General features: G+C 30.5%; 2 protein-coding genes across 4 annotated transcripts in view; one reads left to right on the top strand and one right to left on the bottom strand.

Annotated features, from left to right (window-relative positions):
- The window catches only part of pasha (partner of drosha), a 101,729-nt gene extending 85,756 nt beyond the window's left edge, over window positions 1–15,973 (top strand). Inside the window, exons 10-16 of the mRNA XM_067279037.1 lie at window positions 512–699; window positions 827–927; window positions 2,554–2,653; window positions 8,150–8,206; window positions 11,311–11,394; window positions 13,297–13,407; window positions 15,791–15,973. Of these exons, the coding sequence (XP_067135138.1) occupies window positions 512–699; window positions 827–927; window positions 2,554–2,653; window positions 8,150–8,206; window positions 11,311–11,394; window positions 13,297–13,407; window positions 15,791–15,880 (731 nt within the window). The 3' untranslated portion in view covers window positions 15,881–15,973. The remainder of the gene's footprint in view (window positions 1–511; window positions 700–826; window positions 928–2,553; window positions 2,654–8,149; window positions 8,207–11,310; window positions 11,395–13,296; window positions 13,408–15,790) is intronic.
- LOC136982543 (transport and Golgi organization protein 2 homolog) overlaps window positions 15,905–20,507 on the bottom strand; it is a 30,252-nt gene continuing 25,649 nt past the window's right edge. For all 3 annotated transcript variants that reach the window (XM_067279038.1, XM_067279039.1, XM_067279040.1), the window contains 4 exons: window positions 19,905–19,978; window positions 17,122–17,278; window positions 16,660–16,770; window positions 15,905–16,340 (listed from right to left, as the gene is read on the bottom strand). In XM_067279038.1, the coding sequence (XP_067135139.1) occupies window positions 16,202–16,340; window positions 16,660–16,770; window positions 17,122–17,278; window positions 19,905–19,978 (481 nt within the window). In that variant the 3' untranslated portion in view covers window positions 15,905–16,201. The remainder of the gene's footprint in view (window positions 16,341–16,659; window positions 16,771–17,121; window positions 17,279–19,904; window positions 19,979–20,507) is intronic.

Here is a 20,507-nt window from a genome sequence, read left to right as displayed (position 1 = left end):
AGTAGATGAAGATAACTTCTTGAATTGTTTACCATTGGATAGATAAGCATTTATCCCTTTCTTCCACACCACCGACTCGAGTTTCACGAAAATGTCAGTTATCTGCGACGGCACTTTTGTTTTTAGAATATGCCATCCGTACCCGAAATCGACCGTATTTTAAGTATTTATTAATGTTTATCGTTCGCTACCTGTCTTTTCTCTCCTAACGTAATTGCATGGAAAACAGATTGTAGAAGTGTAATTTGTTATTGATTCTGCAATAACTATTTGAGGATGTCATTAATATTTTCAAATATTAAATAAATATAAATAGTATTTTTAATAGAGATTTTTATATTATAAGGTATTTATTAATTCGTATATTCAGGTTATGAATTAGTTTAATTTTATACACACATTATAAATTTGACAAACTTTGTTTATATAATTCTTATTACTAGTAATTTCAGAAGAAAAAACATTTTAATTACTAATTAAATAAATAAATTGCAAAAATTCTTTGTTTCAGAAAATGCTAGTACTCCTTACGGAGCCGTGGTCGTCATAAACGATATGGAATACGGTACGGGATACGGAAGTAGCAAAAAACAAGCTAAATCCGAAGCTGCTAAGGCAACTCTTGAAATATTAATACCTCAAATGAAAAGTGTTCATAAAGATTATAAAAGTACAGATGATCCTCAACAAGACGTACAAGTGAGTCGAAACTGCAACAATTCGTAATACGATTAAATCTTTCGATAAATTTTATTAAGGAAACGTTTAAGTTTAGCAAAGTCGACACGTCTTATATATTTGTTATTTCGATCTCCATTATTTATAGTTTTTTGATGAAGTTCGTGTAGAAGATCCAAGAATAAGTGATCTATGTGCAAAAGCTGGTCAACCATCTCCGTATCAGATTTTGTTAGAATGCTTAAAAAGGTATTTTATTTACTTAAAAGTAATATATCATTGGAAATTTGCAGAATTATAATTGCCTGTTATTAACAACATTAATAGAAGTTTGTAAGTAACAGAATTAATAATAAAAACTATATTTTTGAATATTATAATACATAAATTATAAAGCATGTTCCTTTTACTTTATATATTTTTAAGATGTGAAAATTCTTCAAAAATATTAAAAACAGTAAAACCTTGATTTAATGGACAAAATTTCTGATCCATGTGCCATACATAATTATATGTAAAAAGCATTTTAAATTTTTAACGGGTTATTTTCTTCAAATCCAAGAATGCTCTTAAGAACATTAATTGTATTTAACTAAACAAATAAACATTTTTTGGAAAATACACTTTATTTATTTTGATTTAGATCATATACTTGTTTATTAGTCTCATAACTATGATGATTACACAAGCAGTTTCATTTCTACATCTATTGATGTAGAAATGAAACTTTCTTGTGAAATCAAAAACTTCTATAGTACTTAATTTTTAAATTACACAAACGTATCTACGTAAGTAAAAATGGAGTAACTAACTAATTTGTCAATTTTTTAACGTGTGCATTCGGAAAACCTACTTTATTATGTAACGGACACCCTTTTACTCGAATTAGTCTGTTAAATCGAGGTTTTACTATCAAGTTAATATAAACTTAAATTTTAATTGCATATTCATCCAGTGTAGAAAGTTTTGCTTTCACTTAGCAGAAAAATGTATTAAAAATTATATAGAAATATTAATATTTCTATATGCAATGAATAGTTAAACATTATTTATTTTAAACTGTTTTCCTAAAAATATTTTATAAAATAAATAGAAAAATTTGTAATATAAGAAACTAGATATACAGGGTGTATCTAAGTTGGTGTCCATAAGTGTAGGGATGTGTTCCCGACACCAAAACGTTACAAAAAGTTCGTACGAACGTGGGTCCGAAAATTCTTCGTTAGGGAGTATCGAAGCCGGAGGAGGTCACTTCGAGCAATTTTTGTAAATCTATGTTGTTAAATGCCTGACGTGTACGTCGGCAATAAACCCTATAACTCCCAATTCTCTAACGAAGGATTTTCGGACTCGTGTTCGTACGAACTTTTTGTAATGTTTTGGTGTCGGGAACATATCCCTACATTTATAGACACCAATTTAGATACACTCTGTATACTAGACATTATGTTTAAAAATACTATTCCTCCATATCAGTAATCATTTCTACCTGTTTATATTTCAGAATTTGTCCATTGCTGAATATATTTGATTGTGAATAATTATATTTAACTGTTATAATAGCTTGTTACACATCAGTAAAGATAGCACAATATAAATATGAAAAGCAAAATGAAATTGTGGCCATCAAAAATATATCAAAACAATGTTTACATAATTTATAACGATTGCCATTATTAATTAATAAACAATGATTTTATTTACATTTTTATATTAATCTTTTCAATGTTTCTATAAATTATCTGTTAATATATATTTGATTTTGAATATAATGGACAATTAATGTGTTTGTTAATATACACAGTATCTACATTTTAATTAATTTGAATTGATTAATGCTTTTTAAATTATAATAATTTTTCTTATTCCTGATAGGAATTATGGAATGGGTGATACCCAGATTAAATTTGATATGCAAAATCTTAAACATCAAAAGAACGAGTTTAGGATAACTGTAGGAAAACACACTGCAAGTGTAAGTATTGAAAATGTTTATATAGTGAAACAAATTATATACAGTCCAACCTCTGTTTTCGAATGCCTCTCACGAACATAATTTTGAACCCTTGTTTGCCAATCGTGGATTAGAGACAGAGACGGTCGACTCCCTATACTTCCTATATTAAAGAAATCCAAACCCGAGAACCTGATTATATCCCAGTAACAACAAATTTTAATTAAAACTAACGTTTTTGGCCGTAATCGCGGTCTTCCTCGGGCTTTTGACCGGTACGATTTGAATACGGAACGTGTCGAACGACAGTCGACGGTCCGACCAATTGGCAATAGGACTACCTTTCAGAAGTTAGGCCGAGACTCCATTTGTGTAAAAATCCTTGCTGTAATTACTTTTAATCACATGACCTATTGCATTTATGCTTGTATTATGGTGGAGGTACAGCTTCACTAGCATAGCTTTTATTACAATGGTATTATCAAGGGTACGGTTGTCTTTATATCAATACATCAGGTAAACAATGTTTATATTCTATGACCTTTTTTGTACTTTAATTACAAATATAGTAAAAATAATTTCTACTTTTATATATTAACTTTTATTATTAAATTATTAAGATAATATTTTTAGTATAGTGCAATACAGTATGCTTAGCTTATTTATTATAAAGTCACCTAAATTGAAGGATTTTCCTATGTGCTTCCTCTAGGCATCCATTCTTATAATCGGGATGCCTCTTATCATAGATATATTGTTACTTTTGAATGTTTTTGATAAATCTTTCTAGATCTATTCAAGGTCTTTATGAAATAACCATGAGAGAATGTACATAAAAGTTTGTGGCATAGATTCCACTGATTTCTGATTGGTTGATGGTACTGTTTTACAGACATATTTGCATCAAGAGTTGAACACTGCTGAACTTGCTTTATGCTCATTTTGCACTCTAGACTGGCACAAAATATCATGGGTAACACAACTAAAAATAATTAAGGCGAAAATTTTTACACTCATTTTTATGCAAGTGCCTTAGTGGTACCAAGATGTCCCACATCGTAACACAAATCACTGATGATGATGCTGTTTAAATTAGATTTCAGTGTGCATGCGGGAAAGATACTACCACCATTTTTTTGTATGCGATGCAGTCGAATCTAAATCAAATTCATTAAAAATGAATTCTTGGATGCCATTTATATTATGTGAATGTGTCAATTAACACTGTTTTTAAGGTGCTTAAGTCAAATCTTATATATAAAATTCTCGTGTCACAATGTTAGTTACCTTACTCCTCCGAAACGGCTTTACCGATTTTTACCAAATTTTATATGCATATTCAGTAGGTCTGAGAATCGGCTACTATCTATTTTTCATACCCCTACATCATTTCCCCCTTTCAAAAATATATTTATATATGGATTAAGGTTTTTATGTCCAACAGATGGCGCTAACTTCCGACGACCTAAGTTTGCTTTTCTGTGAGGCATTATGCTTTTCTGTGAGAATGGACTGAAGCAGATTATTTTCTATCTATGTATATAAATAAAATATAACGTTCGTTTGTTCCTACCGATTCCTTTGAAATTTTGACACAACGTTGCATTCGAATACGCACGCGTTTTTATATAATATACGTGTCGAAATTCCCCCCAGTGGAGGGAGATGGACGGGATTAAGGCTTACCGTGAAGAACTCGGCTTCTATTCTACTATTTTACGTGCGGTTTTTTGCGTTTTTAATTGCGTTTTAATAGGTTACGTCAACAGAATATACACTAAAAAGGGATTTTTCGATATTCCTCAGCGGGAAAAGTGACGGGATTAAGGCTTACCGTGAAGAACTCAGCTTTTATTATACTATTTTAGATGCGTTTTTGATTGCGTTTTAATAGGGTACGTCAAGAGAATGTACACTAAGAAGGGATTTTTTGAAATTCCCCCCACGGGGGAAGTGTTATACATTTATAATAGATACATTTTGAGCCACAACAACACGTGGCCAGGTCAGCTAGTTAAATAATAATAATTTATTATATACAATATTACAGTGCTTTTGTAGGCATTTTTACGGATGAAATACAGCTAAAAAAAAGGTAAAAAAAAGGCTTTATTTCAGAGATGAGGAATGGATTAATTTATTTTATATTGTTTCTGATGGGAACCTCTCGTTTGGTTTTTGAACAACTTTTAGGAACAAATTGTGTTTGAAAATTGAGGTTTGACTGTATAGAGAAAACAGAACACAGAAAAATAAGATGTTTTTGATATATAATTTTATTGACAATAAAATTATATATCTTAGTTTTGTTTTTTACTGTAATTGACTTTATACTACAGGTATAATTAATCCTATTTTCTTACACTGCATATGTATAAATATGACTATAGGAAGAAATTTCCAGTTTTATTGGTATTTTAGCATTTTAGAGGTTCTTCTATTTAAAAACCAATAATCATAATTTGTTCTTTCCTCTTTCTAAATTCTTCCTAAAACAGTAACAACTCATTTAATTGTACGTTCAAAAGTAAACCCAAAATACTTATTTGTAAAAATAAAATCAAAGATAAAATAACAAAATTAAAAAACAGAAATAAAATATAAATATTGTTAAATAGTACTAGTAGCACTTTCTTATATAGACGAGAAGTTAATTTCTTCCTGCTTTACAATATATTTTAAAATTATAATTAAAGTAATTTTCAGTATAGGTGAGTTTTGGATAATTTAAATTGAACTAAATATTATTACATAAAGTAATAAAGAGACAAGTTATTATCAAAATTGTTTTCTAAATTTATGTAGATTAAATGTTAATTGCTTTTGTAATAATTCAGAATATATTACTAGCTAGAAATCCATTTAAATGATCAAAATTATTAGAATTGTGCAAAAACTGTTAAAAGAGATTGCCTATTGGATACAAGTGATTAAAATAATTATAATCATGCTTTTGAATTTTAAATACAGGATGTTCTTTAAGTCTGGACCCATAGAAGTTTCTCATATTATCATTTCATTCATTACAGGGAAACAATGTTACTGACTACAGAGGAACAAATTCAAGTGATTTTGGTGGTGGGGACATGCAATCACTAAGAAGTGACCAGAAAATTCAATATGCTCCATCCAGACCACGGACCAATCACACAAAGTATTGGTAAGCTCGAGCTTGCGAAAAAATAAACGAATTTAAGCAATTGGGAGCATACACGATGGCCCTTGCAGCACACTGCCAAGGACTGTTATGGACAAGGAAAGTGTTGAAAAGTGTTGGCTCATTTTGCACCGAGTTTACAGAAGTTCTTTTGACAATGTCAAGATCTCCAAAACCAGCATCCATTGCATCTTGCAACAAGCTTACCAACATATTTGTGTGCAATTGGTTCACACTGGATGGAGCCTATTGAATTTTCTGATCACTTCTTGGTGACTGCACGTTCCCGTCGTCAAAATCACTCGAGTTCGTTCCTTTGTAGTCGGTGACGTCCTTTCCCCGTAATGAGAGGAACAGCAAGATGAGAAACTCCTATGGATCTGGACCCATAAGAGTTTCTCATATACAGAACACCCTATATATACATATGTGCATGTGTGTGCATGCAAAATGAATTTTGATGTGCTCAACGTCCTTTTAATAATTTATTTTATATTAAAATTTCATAAAATATTTTCAGAAATAGTATGTTGTTAAATTACGAAAGGAAAACGGGCCTCGGAGTCGCTCACGTTTCTTACCGTTTTGGTCATTTTCATGCGCCTAATTAAGATGTGGGACAAATCAAAAAATTTTAAAGCCAAACGATCTGTAGAATTATCGGACTATCGGAATAGAATCTCTGGAAGGGTTAGTCTTTACCTACGTGCACCGTCATAGCGGCTCTTTCATTTATTCTGTTGGAATCAAGGAACAGTGGGGACGCACGTTCTAACCTAACTTAACCTATTCTAATAACTTACTGCATTATTAGATCCCCACGCTTTTGGCTGTTTTCTAAAAAAAAAAAAAAAAAAAAAAAATCACTAAAATCCTTTTGCAGGGGAAAACACACTATGCGGAGGGATTAATCTCTCAAGCTGATAACACTGCTGCCGCTTTTAAATTCAAAATATATAATTATTAAAATTAACACGAGATAGTAGCGTAACCTCCTACCAGTAGACAAATTATTTAGTTTCTGACCATTTAGTTATCCTTGTTATAGCCCAATAATTTGGCAGATTATTTGGTTTTAATTAACAATTGGGTTATGGCATTGTCGTTTAAATAATTTCATAAACTTGAGTTGCATTTAGGAAGATATAGATGTGATTTATGTTTAAATTTACTACAAATATAATTATTCCACGTAGTAATATTTTCATAAAATGTGATTGCTTTACTTGTGAAATATCCATTTTTTAATTTTTTCTCTTATGCTGATTATAACTGTGCATTAATTGAGAGACTAAAAAAGTAAACAAAAATATAAATTCATATTTACCAAATAAATTAAAATATTTGAAGTGTTATAAAAAGTACAACACGTAATTGCCTGTGAGAAAAATTTTCACACGCTTCCCAAAAGGTTAAGAATGTTGCAACGATGATGGTTTTTATTCATCTGCAGGAAAAAGTTCCTTGTTATTTACGAAATCACTAATAAAATATTGAAAATACAGTAGCCACTCGTTATCGGGAGACAGGAAAAAAAAACGCAATGTAATAAAAATTCCGGGCTTTTACTATACAGATTATACATGCTATGGAATCTCTATTCTTTCATCGGCAAGTGTTTCTGATATAAAATAAGCTTAGTCTTTCAATCCCGAATTTTATTCGTGGTTATGTCGAATTAATTGACGTTTACGTAAACGTCGATACCACGAACGCCCATTTAGCATTATCGTTTCTTGCAGTGTCCCCGTGGTAAATTTCTCACCGTATTGTTATTTAAATATTTGAGCATTATTTTTCTGACTCCTCCTCGTGATATTTGATGCTTTTTTGCAATAATAGAAGGAGAATTGCCATTTTTTCTGCTCATGTACGATCTGTACTCTTTCTTCCAGACTCAATTCTCTCTTCTTTAACATACTTTCTTATTGATACTCGATAACTATGGACTTAAATTTTGTGTTATAACCAATTTGAAATTAATTTCTTACCATATTTACATTGCTTTCTTTGTTGTCAACTTTCATTGATACAATAATATTTTACTTGTCACTCTTCAATTCTTTATTGGTGAAACAAACTAATCAGTTATCTATTGGTTTATGTCCACTAACAATACTATGACAATATGCATAGTAGTTAACTGAAAAAAAATGCATTTCTGATCTGTTGTCAACTTTGAAATGATCTTGACTGTATATAGAGGCTATAGAAGCTAAATGTATTTATTTTTAACTACTTTGCTCAGTTGTAGATGTTTTTTTGTTTAAGATAGTACAAAGCATTCTAATCTCTGCATAAATAAAATGATGTAATAATAATAATATTTATTAAAATGATTTTATTATTATTATTTTTAGGTTGTTTGTAAAAATAAGAGAGATGGAAAACAGCGTGCTTCACAAGCTATTCTTCAGGTGTGTAAAAACAATTCAATAAATAAAAATAAATAAATATTATTGAGATATATGAGATATTAAAATTAGTTATGTGTTGTATTAGACATATTTGTCCATTACAAGGGGAGATACACATATATTAGTAACAATGTTCATACTAAAGACCAGACAGTTTGATATGCTGTCAAATGTGGCTTTAAAATCAATAAACACTGCATATAATTTTCTTCTTTGCTATCTAAGCTGTCCCTGTATTAACCCATTTAAAATAAATATTTGATCTAAAGAAAATCCTTCTCTAAAATCTGCTTGTTCTCGACATAATATTTTCCTTTCGGTAACCAAAACAATTAAACGAGAATTCGAAATAGTCGTAACTAATCTGCCAATTACCGGAACTAGTGAAATTGGAAACGACAATCCTTTATGAATGGGTAATATCAGAATTTCAATCCAACTATTTAATAAAATTAAAAGAATGCAAATTTTTCAAACAGGTTAAAATTTTCAAGAGGAATTGGTAATCAGGAATGTTTAAAACCTTCTGCTCTAATCTGATCTATAACCCAGTGCCTTATTACATTTTTTAATTCTTCAAAAACAATATCGGAGTCCAAAATTTTGTTATAGGGTGTAATACTTAACGTGTTTAAAGACTCAAATGATGGCCCATATAAACTCACTCTAAAAAATTTGATTTGAATGTAATATGAAAACCAATCAATATCACTGGAAGAAATAAATGCCTTTCATTTTCTGAATTTTTCTCTGACAATAGACCAAAATGTTTTAGAATTTATACAGTTAAAAAGCAGTCTATTCAAATTCTGATGATGATAATTTTTTATACACAATAACAAAGAGAACAATAGCAGCTCCATTGTGAGAAAAAAGGTGATTTCTCGAGATCCTGTTTTTATAGTAATTTCTCTTTATAAGCAGTATTATATTTGCATAATAATGAAAAACTAAAATTTGAGTCATTGTGAATCCAGTTCTATAGTTATTTGCAAACATGTCATATCTATAATGACATTTTGTTGTTGTTATAGATTAATGAAATTTCTGCAAACATGTTCACAGAAATTTCATTAATCTGTATTGCTATTTTATGACAACAACAGAAGTATCATTGTTTACCATTTCAAGATGGACAAACTGCTAATGGTCAATTGTGCAATTATATAAATATCATACAAACAATAGGGTAACAAATAAATTCACGCCGAATCTATTAATTTTTAACTGAATTAAGAAGCGCTGAATCTCCATATAAAGACACACTAAGGGAACACATGCTATTCTAGTGGATATTTGCATTCTATGTGCCTTTTAATTTTTCTGCAGCTGCAATTTCCAATCTATTATAGATGATGATGATCATCATAATTAATTAACACTAGCTAGAATAATTAGATATACTTTGGTCTAATTTTATATAAATCATTACATATATATTACTTATCAACAGGGCTGCAAGTGACAGATGTGAGAAAATATCTAGAATTCTATATCCATTCAACTTTCAAAAATAACTATATGGTAAACAATAGGTTAATCCAACACATACAACATCTGTACACAACAGTTGCTGCTATTACTGGATTATGATATCTACAATTTAAGCCTGTCCAACTCAGATAAAATTGCATTTTAGATATCAAATTGTCAACTAATTATTCAGAATACACGATTTTTCAAGACAATTATAAATTGTTGCAGCATTTCATTACATTGACTACTACTTGTTGTTATGGAATGAAAAAAGAGGTCTACAAAGATTTTTAATGAAAATAAACTTCTGTTATGTAGTACCTGATCCATCTGTAGGTTATCTCAAGGGCCCATTAATTAGATATACAGGGTGCATAGGAAAGTCCCTTTAACCAGAAAATTCTTGCAAACGGAGAGAGCTACAGCTGTGCAAGTGAGGGAACGGTATAGTAAAGCGACTACGCCCGACCTAATGCAAACGACAGCAGCGCCCCTAGTGGCGAAATTTGAAAATAGGCAGTGCAAAACGAAAACGGATGTAAAATATGTACTTACGTCAATACAGTTTGACTTTCCGTTGTTTTTTGTGTGATGTTATCAAACTGTATTGACGTAAGTACGTATTTTATGCAATAAATTATGCGTATTTCTTCATACCTATGGCTATTCCATTCAAACGTTTACACAAAATGGCGTGCATCGCTTTCGGACATTTTTGAGTATACAGGCGACAATTTATCTTATCCGTGCGAACCACGTGTCGCTTCGTACTAATTAATCGATGCTCTAAAACTTTCTAATTGGAAAGTTTGCTCTATCTGTTTTTGTTTTCGATTTGCATTGCCTATCTTCCAAATGTTGCCACTAGGGGGGCTGCTGTTGTTTGCATTAGGTCGGACGTAGTCGCTTTACCATACTGTTCCCAAGTATTTTCTGGTTAAAGGGACTTTCCTATGCACCCTGTATATATTATGAAGGGCGAGTTAATAATTGAGATGCATAGAAAACCATCCTAAATCCTCATATGCATTCATTATACTTGAACATTGTTTTTAAACTAAAAGATTGCATATCCAATTCTGGGAAACAAGCTAAGCTGTCCTATTTTCAATCACACAAGAAGCATTATACAAAGAAATTACTTTCATGCTCAATGGGCAACACATAACAAAAGGAAAAAGTAGAGAGAAAAGAGCTTTCATTACAATCTAATAATTATCATATAAATTTAAATTTTATTAAAATCATTATTTATGAATAAAACAAAAAAGCAACTGCAATAAATCTACAAAAATTATAAAATTACAAAATTACATAGCATTCTACTACTAACATTAATATAAATAAACAACAACTAACCCGTTATATATAAAGACCAACAACTGCCGAATTATCGGGCTAGCAAATGGCTATAGAAATATTAATAATTTAAGTTAATTTGGTACTAGAGTTAGGCGCCCGATAATTCGGCAGTTGTTGGTCTTTATACTAACATTAATGTATAAATAATCACAATGAATACACAGTATTTTCACACTGTTACTACAAACTTAAATTACAAGTTTTTCTAAGTGGTCAGATATTTACGTGTCTTATTATTTATAAAATCTGTGTTATGTTTTGTTTAGGCTCTCCATCCTCATATTGTCTGTTGGGGATCATTATTACGTTTATATGGAAAAGGTTCCTGTAAGACATTAAAAGAGAAAAAGGTAATTACCTAAAATATTCAGTAAATCCTATTCTTTGCAATTGATGATTATTAATAATTTATATTTTTATGAAGAAATGAATAGACTAAACATTTATTAAGTGTTAAATATTAATAATTCAAATGTATAATTTAATGTAACTATCAATAAACTAGAAAAAATATACTATGCAGTTAATAATAATGTTTAGTACGTAATTTGTCTACAAGGACCTGTTTTATTACTAGGACATATTAACTGGTGACTTGGTTCTGCAATTTAAGAAAACATATTAGAAAAAACAGTCTTTATTTTTCGCTCGAACACACGTTACACGATATCGTCGCGTTTCGGACCCTTACGTTCCTCGTCGGCAGGTTTACGAACAACAATTTCTAAAACAAAAGATAAAATTACTACAAAATTTATAAAAATTCCCAACAGTAAAATAATAAAGACAATAAAACTTAGTTTTTTGATTTTTAAATACATCAACAATCAAAAGCATAAGTAGCACAAATCCAATCATACCTCTAATATTCCTGTACAATAACAATAGCTATAAGTTACATTCATAAAAGGAGGTTTACATCATTGTTCTTCTATCATTACTCGGACCTTATCTCGAGATTCTCTCTTCTCTTACACCTCCACCCCTCATTCCCTCTGTCGACGATTCCGTTCCACGATCGGCGTACTTCCCTTCCGAAATTGTTGTTCGTTTTATTCTCTTGTCTTGCTATGTGGATATGTTCATATAATTGTCTTTTAAAATTGTTTGTTTCTTTTTTCCTTATTTTTATGATGCTCAAATCTATTTCGCAAACTTTTATGTTACAATGTTCTGCTACTGTCGAATTTGCATAATTACTTTTGACGACGCAAATATGTTCTTACAGGTCCGTAACACGTGTTCGGGTGAAAAATAGACTGTTTTCTCCGATATGTTTTCTTAAAATGCAGAACCAAGTCACCAATATAATAAGTCCTTGTAGAGAAATTACGTACTAAATATTGTGTTTTAATGGTTATTGTAGCTACAATGTCAGTAATAAATTCATAACTAATTTATTGCATGTTTGTGGTTAGATAAAGAACAATTACATTCTCAAATTTTTGAACCATAAAAAGATTTAAAAAATGACAAAGTACAATGCACTCTAAGACACATTTATTTATTTGTGTTCACCAAAGAGTTTGAAGTCTGTTGGAAATTGTAAATAACACAATGTTGTTAATTTTTAAAAGTTTTAAAAATTTGTAGAATCAACTCAAATTCATTTCTATTCAAGAAATAAAAATAATTTATTCTGAAATCCTTGTATATAAAAATCATAATTAATGTTCAAAAGTAGATAATATCACTGATGCATCTTTCTTGCATGAATCCAGGGATGCACCCAAAAATATTTGTGAATAGTTACTTCATTACTTATAATTATCTATTTATGACTAATACAAATCATATAATCTTAAGGTACGGATAAGGTTTTTATAATAGAAAGATTTATGTTATTTATATGACAGTCAACAAATACAAAAATACAGTTTGTCTGTTTGTGATTAATCTTAAATTATACAAACTGCTGCATTATCAGGCTATTAAATCAATATCTAATTATTAACTAAATTAGCCTTTTAAGTAACTTGTCTAGAGGTAGGTAGCTAATTATTATAATTCATTTTAATTTAGAATTTCCGGAAGAATTAGCTCGGAGCAGGATTCGAATCTGCAACTCCTGCATACAATGCAGATGCACTGCCTACCTCTGGACAGATTACTTAATATCTAATTATTAAATTAGCTTTTTAATAGCTTGATAATTTGACAGATCATCTAGTTGTGATTAATTAAAAAATAACATAAAAACTAGTTTTTAATTTTAGGATTTTTGTTCATATTGTATTTCTTTTTTTGGTTAGGAAGAGGAACAACAAATCACAGAACTCCAAAGCAAAGCTTGTGCCAATAAACCTAACATATCGATACTTAATAAACTTCAGGAAGAAATGTTGAAACTATACGAAAGAAAAGTAAGCATATTTTTTAACTGTTATCACTTAAGTAAAATGGTGTTTTGAAGAATCAACGATATTGATATATATAAACATTAACAAAATAAAAATTTTCATTCTCTGGACAACAAATGACAGTTTCATAAGTTAAAGATAAATGTTTTCAGAAAATTTACAATTCTGACATCAGATCTGTGAGATGTAAGTAACTAACACCTTATTTGTTGCCAAGGGAGTTTATTAAAAACAAACGTTCGAATTTTGAATAACAAAAGATAGATAAAAACTGACAACGTAGCAACTATCTTTTGTTATTCAAAATTCGAACGTTTCAACCCGAAGACGATCTATGGAATAGATCGAAAACGTTTGTTTTTAATAAACTCCTTTGGCAACGAATAAGGTGTTAATTACTTGGATTAATTACTTTTGCTGAGTACATTTCTGTTCAACACACTAAATTGAATATTCTGTTTGTTAAGTATTTTATTTCCCTAATGCTTAAATGGAATATTTATTAATTGTGTAGATCTGATGCTGGAGTTGGAAATGTTCTTAAAACATTTTGAGTGTGTGATTTGTCTTTATTGTATGATGTTTTCAAACTAGTATTAACATTTTTTAATTTGTAAATTAGACCTAATTTAACTGATATATTTTCATAAAATTTAATAATAATAAATACTTTCTTCAATATATATTAACATTTTAGATTGTATATACAGTCAAACCTGTTTTTATGCGGTCTTTTTTTGTGCGATTTTTTATTTGTGTGGTATAGTTGGCGACTAGTCTCGTGTGATTCGTCATGTCTCACGTTGACTTATTATAGTAATATTATTGCATGAATATGCAAAAAATGAAATAATTTGTTTTTTAAGTCAACAAAACACCACCTGCACAAAAATATATAAAACAAACGATAGACAAGACGATGCAGTCAAGTGCTGACATCTGTTGTCAATAAATTCTATTTCGTACGGTTTTGAGTTATTTTCTATGTGAGACTTTTTCTATGTGGTCCCTATTGACCACATAAAAAAAATATAGTTTTCGCAACACAATTAAAAAAATTTTTTATAGCCACTCGTGAAGTTTCGTGCGTTTTTTTTATGCGGTCCCTATCCACCGCATAAAAACAGGTTTGACTGTACAGGAAATCCTCTTTGGGACGAAAGTAGAGATTTACACGTTAAGGGATTTGGTTAGTTCAAATTTTGAAGTGAAAATTCTGTCCAAACTGCGATATGTGTACGCTAACTCATTCGTTTAGATCGAAGTGTCTTCGTGCCATAAGAGAACAATAGACCAAAAAACAACTCAAAAGCAAAGCCGTATTAACTAGATTAAAGGTAACACATTTTTGGGTGTCACATTACCCATGGACTATCCTTTTTTTTCTCTTATCTTGCAAAATTGGGCTACGAGTGGCAGATTGAGATATTTGTAGGGCTCTAGGCTACTTTGGGCAGCTTACTACTTTTTGGACCACTTTAAAAATGATTTGGCCTACATTTCGAGGAAATCAGGTTTTATAAAAAAAATAAAGCAATCTGACGATCTGTGAGATTCTCACTGGACATGTATTGCTCACCTTCACTTTATTTTTTGTTAATTGATAAGTAATAATAAATATGTGTGTGGTGTATTGTACAGATATATGTGAATCTCAAATGATTCGAAGTTGCTATTATTTCGTCCTTCGAATTTTGAACTAACGAGGATTACCTGTATAATGCTCATTAGTTATACTAACTGGAATTACAGAGGGATGACTGTATTTATCTCCTTATCCAAGAACAGAACAGTTTGAATCTAACAGGTATATTGCTACACTATTGGAAGGAGACAATAAAACCACATTTTGGCAGATTGACAAGTTTAATGTATTTTGTTTACAACACTGCCAGAAAATGGGGGTAGTCACCTGGTCTGGGTCTTTCAATCTTCACGATGGTGAGGATTACTTTCATATCAGAGTCCGACACGAACAAACAATTCTTGGAACATGGAGTGACTTCCCAAGAAATGTAATGTTCGTGCTTGGCATTTTTTCTGAGATCAATCTTACAGATGGACAAGACAGTTCTTCCTTTTGGCTTGTGATATTATCAGAATAAACATTCTTTGAAAGATTACAACAAAATGTGGTTTGTCATTGTATTCTATGTAGCAACTTCAAACAATTAGATAAATGTTGAAGCACAATGATTATCCTAAAACATACAGTATACACTATAAAAATGAAGATAATGAATTATAATTGCTGCTTTTTTACTTAGGTAAATTAAATACACTAGGATTTTTAAAGATGTAAATAGCCAAATATATTCTCTCTTCAAATATTATACGTTGACGTACAAGTTTCTGTACTTTAAATGTTTGAAATTTTTCTTTCTAGAATACCGTAAGACCAATTGGAAAATTTATACCGCAAGAAATGGAACTACCTTCTGCTTCGACGTCAAATCTAAACAATGTGGAATTTTAAAAGTATAATTAACTAGTCACTACATTATTCCAATTTTTTTTTTACTGTTTATTTGGTGAATTATCTCAATAAAATTACAAATTTTATTAATTATTTGAATGTCTTCTATCTTAAAAATACAAAGCTCTAACTTTTATGTACTGTACCATGGTTCCACAGCCATTTTGTCTCGACTCTGTACAAGTATATTTTTAACGTGCTTAGGCTTGCTTTAAAATTTACGACAATAAATTTCGATTATTTTGCATTGGTATAACATATATGCATTTAATAATAAAAAAATCGATTATTTTAACGTGAGCTATGTAGATATTTTTGATTCTATCCGGAGGAAGTCAAATAAAATGTCTCTCTGACTTCGCTCCACTGATCCGGTTCTTTAGCGTTAGTAAAATCTTTCAGCGATCTTTCTACGTAGTCGACTCTTCCGGTTCCGTCCACCACGATTGCCGTGTGGCATCTACGATAAAGAATTTAAATTACGTTCGACCATTTGGCAATGGCAATTAATACAAAGTTGTGTAAATTTATAGACCTCTTATTTTGTAATAATAATTTGAAATTTTATATTTAATTTTTTCCCCACAGTTATTTAGAAAAATAAGCAATTTTAATTTATCATCTCATATTAGAATCGATATATCAACACATGCGAAATAGTGTTCTTGATTATTAATTACGAGTTACTAAACTTTGGATCGTAAATGATTTCAAAAACTTAATAGTTTCTTCTTGGTACACCGTACATCACATTTGGCAAATTGAAAAATTTCACTTACCTGCTGCCATAACAATATTCTGGTAAATATACAAAAATAGCACTTAATTTCTGTAGGAAATTTTCACTTTTACCAAAACCTTGCTTTTTCATTTGTTTATCAACTGGGTAACTGTAAATAAAACATTTAATGCAAAATTTAATATATTACTTTTTGAACACTTTTTATGATGGTGATTAATATTTAAGTACAGCATTGTTTTTTGTTTACGTTTTAAATTAATAAACTTCTCACTGCATTAAAAATATATTCGTTAAAACAATTTTTAAATCAAATACTCAAAAGGTTAATTGTTGTTCTAGCTTTCACAATATTTTGTGATTTACACAAACGAATAAATAACGGTACGTTTTGGTTTGAATTGTTTAGACGGTTTTGTAGAATTTAGACGACTCGTAAAAATCATTTGTTTCGACTTAAATTTAATACATTCGATCTCGTTAATAGAACGGACGAACTTACCACCTGTCGTCCATCAGCAGTTCGAATAATTCTTCTAAAAGTTTTTCTCTGCTTTCGACCGTGGGATGTTCATTTACAATCTTTTCAAACTGCTGACGACCTTCCGCGACTTTTTGCCAAGGTTTATTCGGATGACTGTTTCCAAAGGCATGAATTCCTAAAATAAAATGCTTTTTCTAACTAACTTTTTATAATATTGTTTTCCTGTAAACTTTCGTAACATTTATAAAATTGTTTATCAATCATCGTCAATAAAAGACAATGTCCAATGTAAGAAAATCAAAATAAAATTACAAATGTCTGTACTTGTTAAAAAATTATAACATTTCATCATCGTCTACGGGATGTCGATAAAAATTTATAATTTCGTCCATCATTTTGCTTTCCTGCATTATATAACAGAGGGAAACTATGGTGACAGTAAAAAAATGATTCCTAAAGATTTTTACATTTTTGGAGTTAGGACCTTGAAACTTCAAGAAATGCAAAAAAAAGTTGGCTTTTTTTTGTGTGGGGCATAATTTTTTACCCACTTTAAAGATTACTAACTCTTGTAACTTTTGTCAAAAAGTTATGAAATTTTACAGGCCGGTCTGGATTGGGGAAGTGTTTTTAGAAATTTTCAAGAAAATCAATCCGTTGCTTTGGATGATATGGCCCGCCGTCTAAATATCTCCCGAAGCAATCTGAAAACTTAAAAGGTAATAGTAGCAATTATTAGGGACGAAAACAAAGAATGCTGGGAAAGTCCAGCAACAATGTGCAATTCCATAACTTATTCTTCCTAGATTTTTAAGAACTAAATGATGCCTTGTGTTACTTCAATATTTTTTTCAATAGTATATGCACTTGTTTTAAATTGATAATATAAATAATAATAGAAATTTGATTTCTTTTTGTTTTATTAGCTTAATTATATAATTTTGTTCCTAACTATGGCAAAGGTTGAAAAGAGAGAATTAGATTTTGAAATTACTATGATGTTCTAATTCTTTATCTGTAAGTATATATACATTTTAGTTATGTGGTTTTTATCTGGAATATGCCAACAACCACCAGAATATATCAGGTTAGTATATTGCAATTATTTAAATTAATTACTAAATAATTTGTCACCAGCGGGAGGTGTTAGGTGTGGGTTTAGGCCTGGAGTGAGACTTGAACCATGGTTTGAGTCCCACTCCAGGCTGATTCTTTTTGTCCACAATTTTCTAAATTATTTAATTTAACTATAATTTATGCTAGGTTCCAACATACAAGTAATTGAAGCAATCAAGTATTATATTTAATAATTATAATTTAATAAGCGATGGTATCTAACACCTCTCTCTAGTGACAAATTATTTAGTAATTAATTTAAAATAATCACGATATAATCCGGTAGTTGTTGGCATGTTACGTATGTACGTCGAGTTTGTAGGTGTTGGTTTATGTACGAGGGTAGATATTTGATCCACCCTCGTACATAAAAGAAAATTACAGTTTATATTTGATAAACGGTAATTTTCTTTTAGACATTTATTGATTAGTAATATACACAAGTGAAAACTTTAGTTCTTCTCTACATATCCCACTGCAAGCTCTACACGCTTTTCCAACGATTTGGAAGCTTCAATATCCTCCTCTCATAAAAAGATTGAGGGCGAGTTATGAGCCAGTTGTGCACGTGCTCCTCGACTTCTTCATTGTTTGCCAATTGTTTTCCTCCAAGCGATTCCTTCGAGGGTGCGAACAAAAAATAGTCACAGGGGGACGAGTCTGGACTATAAGGAGAGTGTTCGAGGGTTTCCCAGCCCATTTCTTCCAATTTATTCCTTGTCAAGAACATGGCGTGAGGCCAACAACCTCGGAACCCATCGGGCACTAATTTTTGTGAAGCCAAAATGATCAATGATAACTGATTGAACACTCCTATAGCTGATACCCACTTCTAATGAGATTTCTTCAACAGTTAACTGGCAATCACATTCAATAAGCTCTTGAACAGCATGGATGTTGTCATCTGTAAGGCTTGTCCTTACAGATGACAACATCCAATATGACCTTCATTTTCGACATGTTCTCGCCCACCCTTAAATTCTCTCGGCTCACATATACACACGATTCCGAGACAGTGTACTGTCCCCAAATCGTGCCTTCAATTGACTAAAAATTTCCGAGGGTTTAATGCACTCCTTAGTTAAAAACTTTACGACGATGTGTTGTGCAACAGTCGAACGTACCTTTTGCTCGGTCGTGGCTGTAGTGACAACAGAACCGAGCGCACTCATTAACCAAGCCAGTTCCCACTCCTCACAAACCAAACATCAACTGCCCTCTACATCATCTAGCTAGGAACTGCATGTTAAGCAGAATAGCAAAATTACCATTTATATTTGATCCACCCTTGTATACATCTGGAATATTTATAAAACAAATATACTCCCACAACTGCCATAAATGATCGGGTTAAATTTGGATATAATGATTATAAATTAGAAATGAATTTGGCACTAGAGTGCAGTGTTAGGCACCACACACTAGTGCCAAATTAATTATGCATTATTAACTAATTATCCATCACTCATTTAGATATATTTTTGATTTATCAAATTAGATCTTGATTAATTCATAATCATTATCATGGTTATGTCTTTCTAATATGCAGTTATTTTTTTGATGAATTGTTTCACTAGTTAAGTGTCTAAATTTTGTCTTTAACTTATTTCAAGTTTTAATAATTTTAAATTTAAAAATATTTAAGAAATTCTATTAAAAAATTCAATGTTACACATTGATTATACCTGAGGAAAGTGATGTCGGTTTCTCATTACTTCCATTAGTAAAGTATGAAAGTAATACATCATTGGTCCATTTCCTATTAAAAATGAGAAAAATTAAAATATATATTTTTCCTTATAAAGTTCCATCACTTATAATTAATATTTTATGTGAAATAAAAGCAAACTAGAGTAATTAAAAAGATAACTGACAACTATACAAAAATTTTTAATGTAATACAAAACTTACTTAAATATTAATACACAAAATATATTAGTAATTGCGTAAGATGCCATTCACAGGAGATGATCCAATATTTGGTGTACCCCAAATATTTACCCCAACTTTAGGGGAAGCAGAGAACATAAAAACAAACCATATTCACATAGGAATGTATTATTGGAAACACCATGTGAATATGGTTTGTTTTTATGTTCTCTGTCTCTACCTACAAGTTTGTAACCCAAGTTTTGAATCCTGTATATTTCTGTCGACGAAACCCTCATTATACCCACATTCAAAACTATATTTGTAATGAAAATTGATTTTATTAATAATTTAATAAAAACTATAAAGCTATTACTATTCTGTTAAAATACATTTTATTCAGTTGGGCGAAATTCGTA

The sequence above is a fragment of the Centruroides vittatus genome, unplaced genomic scaffold (assembly GCF_030686945.1).
Source record: "Centruroides vittatus isolate TY-2023 unplaced genomic scaffold, ASM3068694v2 contig_854, whole genome shotgun sequence".
NCBI lineage: Eukaryota > Metazoa > Arthropoda > Arachnida > Scorpiones > Buthidae > Centruroides > Centruroides vittatus.
This window is presented reverse-complemented; position numbering and strand designations above follow the sequence as displayed.